The following is a 13,100-nucleotide window of genomic DNA, read 5'->3' on the forward strand; positions in this document are numbered from 1 at the left end:
ATCACAGTCTCCCCCACCCCCTGCCCCAGGGCTTTCCTCTGTGAAGAGGTCATCACAGTCTCCCCCACCCCCTGCCCCAGGGCTTTCCTCTGTGTAGAGGTCATCACAGTCTCCCCCACCCCCTGCCCCAGGGCTTTCCTCTGTGTAGAGGTCATCACAGTCTCCCCCACCCCCTGCCCCATGCCTTTACTCTGTGTAGAGGTCATCACATCACAGTCTCCCCCACCCCCTGCCCCAGGGCTTTCCTCTGTGTAGAGGTCATCACATCACAGTCTCCCCCACCCCCTGCCCCATGGTAGATAAGAGCATACTAGCTCTCTGTAAAGAGAGAGGGTATTGGTCCACACAGACCATCCCCTGGCATGGCACAGGACGATAAGACCATACTAGCTCTCTGTAAAGAGAGAGGGTATTGGTCCACACAGACCATCCCCTGGCACGGCACAGGACGATAAAACCATACTAGCTCTCTGTAAAGAGAGAGGGTATTGGTCCACCAGACCATCCCCTGGCATGGCACAGGACGATAAAACCATACTAGCTCTCTGTAAAGAGAGAGGGTATTGGTCCACCAGACCATCCCCTGGCATGGCACAGGACGATAAAACCATACTAGCTCTCTGTAAAGAGAGAGGGTATTGGTCCACACAGACCATCCCCTGGCATGGCACAGGACGATAAGACCATACTAGCTCTCTGTAAAGAGAGAGGGTATTGGTCCACACAGACCATCCCCTGGCATGGCACAGGACGATAAGACCATACTAGCTCTCTGTAAAGAGAGAGGGTATTGGTCCAAGGTGGAAACTCAGAATACCAGGAAACTGATACAACCTCTGCCAGCGTGTGTACATGGATTCTGTCAGACTTGGGCCACTGAGGAGTGGCTTCTGTCTGGCCACTCTACCATAAAGGCCTGATTGGTGAAGTGCTGCAGAGATAGTTGTCCTTCTGGAAGGTTCTTCCATCTCCACAGAGGAACTCTAGAGCTCTGTCAGAGTGACCATCAGGATCTTGGTCACCTCCCTGACCAAGGCCCTTCTCCCCGATTGCTCAGTTTGGCGGCCAAAACTAGGAAGAGTCTTGGTGGTTCCAAACTTATTTCACTTAAGAATGATGGAGGCAACTGTGTTCTTGGGGACTTTCAATGCTGCAGAATTATGTTTTGGTGCCCTTCCCCAGATCTGTGCTTCGACACAATCCTGTCTCGGAGCTCTACGGACCATTCCTTCAACCTCATGGCTTGATTTTCTTCTCTGACAACTGTGGGACCTTATATAGACAGGTGTGTGCTTTTCAGAATCATGTCCAATCAATTGAATTTACCATTTCGAGTCTCATAGCAAACGGTCTGAATACTTATGTAAATAAAGTATTTCTGTGTTTATTTGATATACATTCGCAAAAATGTTTAAAAAAAAACTGTTTTCCAGTATTGTATGTAGACTGATGAGGGTAAATTAAATGATTTTATATATTTTATAATAAGGCTGTTAGGTAGCAAAATTTGGAAAAAGTCGAGAATACTTTTTTCCCAATGTACTGTACATACCTATTGATATGGTCCATACAGCTGCTATCTTCATCATGGCCTTGGTTCTAGAGTTGAAGCGGCTGTGTTCAATGGGATTCCTTATAGCCACATATCGATCCAGAGATATGGCACACAGATGCATAATAGACGATGTGGAGAAGAGGACGTCCAGGTAGATCCAGATAGGACACAGAGCACTGGGCAGGGGCCACGCATAGTCTGGATGGAGAGAGAGAGGGAGAGGAGGGGGGAGAGAGAGGGGGAGAGGAGGGGAGAGAGAGAGGGGGAGAGGAGGGGAGAGAGAGAGGAAGAGGAGGGGGAGAGAGAGGGGGAGAGGAGGGGAGAGAGAGGGGGAGAGGAGGGAGAGAGATAGAGAGAGAGAGGAAGAGGGGGAGTGAGGGGGAGAGGGAGAGGGGGGAGAGGAGGGGGGAACGAGAGAGAGAGAAGAGGGAGAGAGAGGGAGAGGGGGGAGAGAGAAAGAGGGAGAGGAGGGAGAGAGCGAGAGAGAGAGAGAGAGAGAGAGAGGGGGGAGAGGAGGGGAGAGAGAGGCAGGGATGGGGGAGAGAGAGGGAGAGAGAGAGAGAGGAAGAGGGGGAGCGAGGGGGGAGAGGAGGGGAGAGAGTGGGGGAGAGAAGAGGGAGAGAAAGAAGTTGAGGGGGAGAGAGAAAGGAAGAGGAGGGAGAGAGAGGTTGAAGGGCAGGTTAGATATGTACAGGTATATCTGGATAGGACACCGAGCCCTAGGCAGAAGAGGTGAAAGAGAGAGAGCAGGAGGGATAGCTGAGACACAAAGATAACTTATTTTAGATACAGATGGCCTCAAGGGACTTTCCCATTTTCTCCTCCTACGCTCCCCCTCTCTTCCTCTCCTCCTACGCTCCCCCTCTCTTCCTCTCCTCCTACGCTCCCCCTCTCCTCCTCTCCTCCTACGCTCCCCCTCTCTTCCTCTCCTCCTACGCTCCCCTCTCCTCCTCTCCTCCTACGCTCCCCCTCTCTTCCTCTCCTCCTACGCTCCCCCTCTCCTCCTCTCCTCCTACGCTCCCCCTCTCTTCCTCTCCTCCTACGCTCCCCCTCTCTTCCTCTCCTCCTACGCTCCCCCTCTCTTCCTCTCCTCCTACGCTCCCCCTCTCTTCCTCTCCTCCTACGCTCCCCTCTCTTCCTCTCCTCCTACGCTCCCCCTCTCCTCCTACGCTCCCCCTCTCTTCCTCTCCTCCTACGCTCCCCCTCTCTTCCTCTCCTCCTACGCTCCCCCTCTCTTCCTCTCCTCCTACGCTCCCCCTCTCCTCCTCTCCTCCTACGCTCCCCTCTCCTCCTCTCCTCCTACGCTCCCCCTCTCCTCCTCTCCTCCTACGCTCCCCCTCTCCTCCTCTCCTCCTACGCTCCCCCTCTCTTCCTCTCCTCCTACGCTCCCCCTCTCTTCCTCTCCTCCTACGCTCCCCCTCTCTTCCTCTCCTCCTACGCTCCCCCTCTCTTCCTCTCCTCCTACGCTCCCCCTCTCCTCCTCTCCTCCTACGCTCCCCCTCTCTTCCTCTCCTCCTACGCTCCCCCTCTCCTCCTCTCCTCCTACGCTCCCCCTCTCCTCCTCTCCTCCTCGCTCCCCCTCTCTCCTCTCCTCCTACGCTCCCCCTCTCCTCCTCTCCTCCTACGCTCCCCCTCTCTTCCTCTCCTCCTACGCTCCCCCTCTCTTCCTCTCCTCCTACGCTCCCCCTCTCTTCCTCTCCTCCTACGCTCCTCCTCTCCTCCTCCGCTCCCCCTCTCTTCCTCTCCTCCTACGCTCCCCCTCTCTTCCTCTCCTCCTACGCTCCCCCTCTCTTCCTCTCCTCCTACGCTCCCCCTCTCTTCCTCTCCTCCTACGCTCCCCCTCTCTTCCTCTCCTCCTACGCTCCCCCTCTCTTCCTCCCTCCTCGCTCCCCCTCTCTTCCTCTCCTCCTACGCTCCGCCTCTTCCTCTCCTCCTACGCTCCCCCTCTCCTCCTCTCCTCCTACGCTCCCCCTCTCTTCCTCTCCTCCTACGCTCCCCTCCCTCCTACGCTCCCCCTCCTCCTCTCCTCCTACGCTCCCCCTCTCCTCCTCTCCTCCTACGCTCCCCCTCTCCTCCTCTCCTACTACGCTCCCCCTCTCCTCTTCTCCTCCTACGCTCCCCCTCTCCTCTTCTCCTCCTACGCTCCGCCTCTCCTCCTCTCCTCCTACGCTCCCCCTCTCCTCCCTCTCCTCTTCTCCTCCTACGCTCCGCCTCTCCTCCTCTCCTCCTACGCTCCCCCTCTCCTCTTCTCCTCCTACGCTCCCCTCTCCTCCTCTCCTCCTACGCTCCCCCTCTCCTCTTCTCCTCCTCCTCCCCCTCTCCTCTTCTCCTCCTACGCTCCGCCTCTCCTCCTCTCCTCCTCGCTCCCCCTCTCCTCCTCTCCTCCTACGCTCCCCCTCTCCTCCTCTCCTCCTACGCTCCCCCTCTCCTCTTCTCCTCCTACGCTCCCCCTCTCCTCTCCTCCTCCTACGCTCCGCCTCTCCTCCTCTCCTCCTACGCTCCCCCTCTCCTCCTCTCCTCCTACGCTCCCCCTCTCCTCTTCTCCTCCTACGCTCCCCCTCTCCTCTTCTCCTCCTACGCTCCGCCTCTCCTCCTCTCCTCCTACGCTCCCCCTCTCCTCCTCCTCCTCCTACGCTCCCCCTCTCCTCTTCTCCTCCTACGCTCCCCCTCTCCTCTTCTCCTCCTACGTTCCCCCTCTCCTCCTCTCCTCCCATCATCACTCTTTCTTTCTTTCATTCCTGGTTTCAGAGCTCAAGCATTCCAATTCTGTCTTTACAGCTGAATGGGAATCAAGGAGAACCTAAGTGTGTGTGAGACTGTGCAGTGGTGCCTGTGCCTATACCTGACCACTATGGTGCCCTCAATAGTCTCAACTTACTGTTGTGAGATAGGATATTGGAATACACAATGTGCAATTTGGAAATTTGGAAGCACATCAGCAGTTTTACTTATTTTACGACAGTGACTGACAGTCGATCAATTAGCCAACATTTAATAGTCTAGCATATAAACCTTGTAACATTTAATAGTCTAGCATATAAACCTTGTAACATTTAATAGTCTAGCATATAAACCTTGTAACATTTAATAGTCTAGCATATAAACCTTGTAACATTTAATAGTCTAGCATATAAACCTTGTAACATTTAATAGTCTAGCATATAAACCTTGTAACATTTAATAGTCTAGCATATAAACCGTGTAACATTTAATAGTCTAGCATATAAACCTTGTAACATTTAATAGTCTAGCATATAAACCTTGTAACATTTAATAGTCTAGCATATAAACCTTGTAACATTTAATAGTCTAGCATATAAACCTTGTAACATTTAATAGTCTAGCATATAAACCTTGTAACATTTAATAGTCTAGCATATAAACCTTGTAACATTTAATAGTCTAGCATATAAACCTTGTAACATTTAATAGTCTAGCATATAAACCTTGTAACATTTAATAGTCTAGCATATAAACCTTGTAACATTTAATAGTCTCGCATATAAACCGTGTAACATTTAATAGTCTAGCATATAAACCTTGTAACATTTTATAGTCTAGCATATAAACCTTGTAACATTTAATAGTCTAGCATATAAACCTTGTAACATTTAATAGTCTAGCATATAAACCTTGTAACATTTAATAGTCTAGCATATAAACCTTGTAACATTTAATAGTCTAGCATATAAACCTTGTAACATTTAATAGTCTAGCATATAAACCTTGTAACATTTTATAGTCTAGCATATAAACCTTGTAACATTTAATAGTCTAGCATATAAACCTTGTAACATTTAATAGTCTAGCATATAAACCTTGTAACATTTAATAGTCTAGCATATAAACCTTGTAACATTTAATAGTCTAGCATATAAACCTTGTAACATTTAATAGTCTAGCATATAAACCTTGTAACATTTAATAGTCTAGCATATAAACCTTGTAACATTTAATAGTCTAGCATATAAACCTTGTAACATTTAATAGTCTAGCATATAAACCTTGTAACATTTAATAGTCTAGCATATAAACCTTGTAACATTTAATAGTCTAGCATATAAACCTTGTAACATTTAATAGTCTAGCATATAAACCTTGTAACATTTTATAGTCTAGCATATAAACCTTGTAACATTTAATAGTCTAGCATATAAACCTTGTAACATTTAATAGTCTAGCATATAAACCTTGTAACATTTAATAGTCTAGCATATAAACCTTGTAACATTTTATAGTCTAGCATATAAACCTTGTAACATTTTATAGTCTAGCATATAAACCTTGTAACATTTAATAGTCTAGCATATAAACCTTGTAACATTTAATAGTCTAGCATATAAACCTTGTAACATTTAATAGTCTAGCATATAAACCTTGTAACATTTTATAGTCTAGCATATAAACCTTGTAACATTTTATAGTCTAGCATATAAACCTTGTAACATTTTATAGTCTAGCATATAAACCTTGTAACATTTAATAGTCTAGCATATAAACCTTGTAACATTTAATAGTCTAGCATATAAACCTTGTAACATTTTATAGTCTAGCATATAAACCTTGTAACATTTTATAGTCTAGCATATAAACCTTGTAACATTTTATAGTCTAGCATATAAACCTTGTAACATTTAATAGTCTAGCATATAAACCTTGTAACATTTAATAGTCTAGCATATAAACCTTGTAACATTTAATAGTCTAGCATATAAACCTTGTAACATTTAATAGTCTAGCATATAAACCTTGTAACATTTAATAGTCTAGCATATAAACCTTGTAACATTTTATAGTCTAGCATATAAACCTTGTAACATTTAATAGTCTAGCATATAAACCTTGTAACATTTTATAGTCTAGCATATAAACCTTGTAACATTTTATAGTCTAGCATATAAACCTTGTAACATTTAATAGTCTAGCATATAAACCTTGTAACATTTTATAGTCTAGCATATAAACCTTGTAACATTTAATAGTCTAGCATATAAACCTTGTAACATTTAATAGTCTAGCATATAAACCTTGTAACATTTTATAGTCTAGCATATAAACCTTGTAACATTTAATAGTCTAGCATATAAACCTTGTAACATTTAATAGTCTAGCATATAAACCTTGTAACATTTTATAGTCTAGCATATAAACCTTGTAACATTTAATAGTCTAGCATATAAACCTTGTAACATTTAATAGTCTAGCATATAAACCTTGTAACATTTAATAGTCTAGCATATAAACCTTGTAACATTTAATAGTCTAGCATATAAACCTTGTAACATTTAATAGTCTAGCATATAAACCTTGTAACATTTAATAGTCTAGCATATAAACCTTGTAACATTTAATAGTCTAGCATATAAACCTTGTAACATTTAATAGTCTAGCATATAAACCTTGTAACATTTAATAGTCTAGCATATAAACCTTGTAACATTTTATAGTCTAGCATATAAACCTTGTAACATTTAATAGTCTAGCATATAAACCTTGTAACATTTAATAGTCTAGCATATAAACCTTGTAACATTTTATAGTCTAGCATATAAACCTTGTAACATTTAATAGTCTAGCATATAAACCTTGTAACATTTTATAGTCTAGCATATAAACCTTGTAACATTTAATAGTCTAGCATATAAACCTTGTAACATTTAATAGTCTAGCATATAAACCTTGTAACATTTTATAGTCTAGCATATAAACCTTGTAACATTTAATAGTCTAGCATATAACCCTTGTAACATTTAATAGTCTAGCATATAAACCTTGTAACATTTTATAGTCTAGCATATAAACCTTGTAACATTTAATAGTCTAGCATATAAACCTTGTAACATTTAATAGTCTAGCATATAAACCTTGTAACATTTAATAGTCTAGCATATAAACCTTGTAACATTTAATAGTCTAGCATATAAACCTTGTAACATTTTATAGTCTAGCATATAAACCTTGTAACATTTAATAGTCTAGCATATAAACCTTGTAACATTTAATAGTCTAGCATATAAACCTTGTAACATTTAATAGTCTAGCATATAAACCTTGTAACATTTAATAGTCTAGCATATAAACCTTGTAACATTTAATAGTCTAGCATATAAACCTTGTAACATTTAATAGTCTAGCATATAAACCTTGTAACATTTAATAGTCTAGCATATAAACCTTGTAACATTTAATAGTCTAGCATATAAACCTTGTAACATTTAATAGTCTAGCATATAAACCTTGTAACATTTAATAGTCTAGCATATAAACCTTGTAACATTTAATAGTCTAGCATATAAACCTTGTAACATTTTATAGTCTAGCATATAAACCTTGTAACATTTAATAGTCTAGCATATAAACCTTGTAACATTTAATAGTCTAGCATATAAACCTTGTAACATTTAATAGTCTAGCATATAAACCTTGTAACATTTTATAGTCTAGCATATAAACCTTGTAACATTTTATAGTCTAGCATATAAACCTTGTAACATTTAATAGCCTAGCATATAAACCTTGTAACATTTAATAGTCTAGCATATAAACCTTGTAACATTTAATAGTCTAGCATATAAACCTTGTAACATTTTATAGTCTAGCATATAAACCTTGTAACATTTTATAGTCTAGCATATAAACCTTGTAACATTTTATAGTCTAGCATATAAACCTTGTAACATTTAATAGTCTAGCATATAAACCTTGTAACATTTAATAGTCTAGCATATAAACCTTGTAACATTTTATAGTCTAGCATATAAACCTTGTAACATTTTATAGTCTAGCATATAAACCTTGTAACATTTTATAGTCTAGCATATAAACCTTGTAACATTTAATAGTCTAGCATATAAACCTTGTAACATTTAATAGTCTAGCATATAAACCTTGTAACATTTTATAGTCTAGCATATAAACCTTGTAACATTTAATAGTCTAGCATATAAACCTTGTAACATTTTATAGTCTAGCATATAAACCTTGTAACATTTAATAGTCTAGCATATAAACCTTGTAACATTTTATAGTCTAGCATATAAACCTTGTAACATTTTATAGTCTAGCATATAAACCTTGTAACATTTAATAGTCTAGCATATAAACCTTGTAACATTTTATAGTCTAGCATATAAACCTTGTAACATTTAATAGTCTAGCATATAAACCTTGTAACATTTAATAGTCTAGCATATAAACCTTGTAACATTTAATAGTCTAGCATATAAACCTTGTAACATTTAATAGTCTAGCATATAAACCTTGTAACATTTAATAGTCTAGCATATAAACCTTGTAACATTTTATAGTCTAGCATATAAACCTTGTAACATTTAATAGTCTAGCATATAAACCTTGTAACATTTAATACTCTAGCATATAAACCTTGTAACATTTAATAGTCTAGCATATAAACCTTGTAACATTTAATAGTCTAGCATATAAACCTTGTAACATTTAATAGTCTAGCATATAAACCTTGTAACATTTAATAGTCTAGCATATAAACCTTGTAACATTTAATAGTCTAGCATATAAACCTTGTAACATTTAATAGTCTAGCATATAAACCTTGTAACATTTTATAGTCTAGCATATAAACCTTGTAACATTTAATAGTCTAGCATATAAACCTTGTAACATTTTATAGTCTAGCATATAAACCTTGTAACATTTTATAGTCTAGCATATAAACCTTGTAACATTTAATAGTCTAGCATATAAACCTTGTAACATTTTATAGTCTAGCATATAAACCTTGTAACATTTTATAGTCTAGCATATAAACCTTGTAACATTTAATAGTCTAGCATATAAACCTTGTAACATTTTATAGTCTAGCATATAAACCTTGTAACATTTAATAGTCTAGCATATAAACCTTGTAACATTTTATAGTCTAGCATATAAACCTTGTAACATTTTATAGTCTAGCATATAAACCTTGTAACATTTTATAGTCTAGCATATAAACCTTGTAACATTTTATAGTCTAGCATATAAACCTTGTAACATTTAATAGTCTAGCATATAAACCTTGTAACATTTAATAGTCTAGCATATAAACCTTGTAACATTTTATAGTCTAGCATATAAACCTTGTAACATTTAATAGTCTAGCATATAAACCTTGTAACATTTTATAGTCTAGCATATAAACCTTGTAACATTTTATAGTCTAGCATATAAACCTTGTAACATTTTATAGTCTAGCATATAAACCTTGTAACATTTTATAGTCTAGCATATAAACCTTGTAACATTTAATAGTCTAGCATATAAACCTTGTAACATTTAATAGTCTAGCATATAAACCTTGTAACATTTTATAGTCTAGCATATAAACCTTGTAACATTTTATAGTCTAGCATATAAACCTTGTAACATTTTATAGTCTAGCATATAAACCTTGTAACATTTAATAGTCTAGCATATAAACCTTGTAACATTTTATAGTCTAGCATATAAACCTTGTAACATTTTATAGTCTAGCATATAAACCTTGTAACATTTAATAGTCTAGCATATAAACCTTGTAACATTTAATAGTCTAGCATATAAACCTTGTAACATTTAATAGTCTAGCATATAAACCTTGTAACATTTTATAGTCTAGCATATAAACCTTGTAACATTTAATAGTCTAGCATATAAACCTTGTAACATTTTATAGTCTAGCATATAAACCTTATAACATTTTATAGTCTAGCATATAAACCTTGTAACATTTTATAGATTGCTAGGTAAAATAGTCTAGCATATAAACCTTGTATCATTTAATAGTCTAGCATATAAACCTTGTAACATTTTATAGTCTAGCATATAAACCTTGTAACATTTTATAGTCTAGCATATAAACCTTGTAACATTTTATAGTCAGCATATAAACTTTGTAACATTTTATAGTCTAGCATATAAACCTTGTAACATTTTATAGTCTAGCATATAAACCTTGTAACATTTAATAGTCTAGCATATAAACCTTGTAACATTTTATAGTCTAGCATATAAACCTTGTAACATTTTATAGTCTAGCATATAAACCTTGTAACATTTTATAGTCTAGCATATAAACCTTGTAACATTTAATAGTCTAGCATATAAACCTTGTAACATTTAATAGTCTAGCATATAAACCTTGTAACATTTTATAGTCTAGCATATAAACCTTGTAACATTTTATAGTCTAGCATATAAACCTTATAACATTTTATAGTCTAGCATATAAACCTTGTAACATTTTATAGATTGCTAGGTAAAATAGTCTAGCATATAAACCTTGTATCATTTAATAGTCTAGCATATAAACCTTGTAACATTTTATAGTCTAGCATATAAACCTTGTAACATTTTATAGTCTAGCATATAAACCTTGTAACATTTTATAGTCTAGCATATAAACCTTGTAACATTTTATAGTCTAGCATATAAACCTTGTAACATTTAATAGTCTAGCATATAAACCTTGTAACATTTAATAGTCTAGCATATAAACCTTGTAACATTTTATAGTCTAGCATATAAACCTTGTAACATTTTATAGTCTAGCATATAAACCTTGTAACATTTTATAGTCTAGCATATAAACTTTGTAACATTTTATAGTCTAGCATATAAACCTTGTAACATTTTATAGTCTAGCATATAAACCTTGTAACATTTAATAGTCTAGCATATAAACCTTGTAACATTTTATAGTCTAGCATATAAACCTTATAACATTTTATAGTCTAGCATATAAACCTTGTAACATTTTATAGATTGCTAGGTAAAATAGTCTAGCATATAAACCTTGTATCATTTAATAGTCTAGCATATAAACCTTGTAACATTTTATAGTCTAGCATATAAACCTTGTAACATTTTATAGTCTAGCATATAAACCTTGTAACATTTTATAGTCTAGCATATAAACCTTGTAACATTTTATAGTCTAGCATATAAACCTTGTAACATTTAATAGTCTAGCATATAAACCTTGTAACATTTAATAGTCTAGCATATAAACCTTGTAACATTTTATAGTCTAGCATATAAACCTTGTAACATTTTATAGTCTAGCATATAAACCTTGTAACATTTTATAGTCTAGCATATAAACCTTGTAACAATTAATAGTCTAGCATATAAACCTTGTAAAATTTTATAGTCTAGCATATAAACCTTGTAACATTTTATAGTCTAGCATATAAACCTTGTAACATTTTATAGTCTAGCATATAAACCTTGTAAAATGTTATAGTCTAGCATATAAACCTTGTAACATTTAATAGTCTAGCATATAAACCTTGTAACATTTAATAGTCTAGCATATAAACCTTGTAACATTTTATAGTCTAGCATATAAACCTTGTAACATTTTATAGTCTAGCATATAAACCTTGTAACATTTAATAGTCTAGCATATAAACCTTGTAACATTTAATAGTCTAGCATATAAACCTTGTAACATTTAATAGTCTAGCATATAAACCTTGTAACATTTTATAGTCTAGCATATAAACCTTGTAACATTTAATAGTCTAGCATATAAACCTTGTAACATTTTATAGTCTAGCATATAAACCTTGTAACATTTAATAGTCTAGCATATAAACCTTGTAACATTTTATAGTCTAGCATATAAACCTTGTAACATTTTATAGTCTAGCATATAAACCTTGTAACATTTTATAGTCTAGCATATAAACCTTGTAACATTTAATAGTCTAGCATATAAACCTTGTAACATTTTATAGTCTAGCATATAAACCTTGTAACATTTTATAGTCTAGCATATAAACCTTGTAACATTTTATAGTCTAGCATATAAACCTTGTAACATTTTATAGTCTAGCATATAAACCTTGTAACATTTTATAGTCTAGCATATAAACCTTGTAACATTTAATAGTCTAGCATATAAACCTTGTAACATTTAATAGTCTAGCATATAAACCTTGTAACATGTTATAGATTGCTAGGTAAAATAGTCTAGCATATAAACCTTGTAACATTAATGGCCAAATGACTGATCGGGCAGGCAAAGGCACGTGCCCAGGGGCCCTGACCTCCAGGGGCCCTGACCTCTCACCTCTCACTCACATACCAACCAAATCTCGCTTAGTTCAACCAAAATGCTAAAGGCCTCTGTGTGTGTGTGTGTGTGTGTGTGTGTGTGTGTGTGTGTGTGTGTGTGTGTGTGTGTGTGTGTGTGTGTGTGTGTGTGTGTGTGTGTGTGTGTGTGTGTGTGTGTGTGTGTGTGTGTGTGTGTGTGTGTGTGTGTGTGTGTGTGTGTGTGAGTGGGATTATGGGGATAAGAGGTGATGATCTTCTATTCTCTGGATTATAATGCACAGCTGTTGTTTGAGATAAACCACACAGAGGGGGAGAAATAAAGCCCCTTAAATTGAATTGAATTGCGAGAGAGAGAGAGAGACATGGACACACTGTGCTAGAGATGACAAGGGACAGATTATGGTATGAGAACACACACGCAAATATAAATGAATATACTGTACATGCCCGAGTTCTCAAATAAACACCTGTATAATGGGATATCCCTGTT

The 13,100-nt window shown here is 37.2% G+C and overlaps 1 protein-coding gene across 1 annotated transcript in view; it reads right to left on the minus strand.

Moving 5' to 3' along the window:
- Positions 1-13,100, minus strand: part of LOC118379559 (5-hydroxytryptamine receptor 2C-like) — a 290,755-nt gene that overhangs the window by 19,727 nt on the left and 257,928 nt on the right. Inside the window, exon 4 of the mRNA XM_052497732.1 lies at positions 1,553-1,753. Coding sequence (XP_052353692.1) covers positions 1,553-1,753 — 201 coding nt within the window. The remainder of the gene's footprint in view (positions 1-1,552; positions 1,754-13,100) is intronic.

This window comes from Oncorhynchus keta, chromosome 35 (genome assembly GCF_023373465.1).
Source record: "Oncorhynchus keta strain PuntledgeMale-10-30-2019 chromosome 35, Oket_V2, whole genome shotgun sequence".
In the NCBI taxonomy this organism is placed as follows: Eukaryota; Metazoa; Chordata; class Actinopteri; order Salmoniformes; family Salmonidae; genus Oncorhynchus; species Oncorhynchus keta.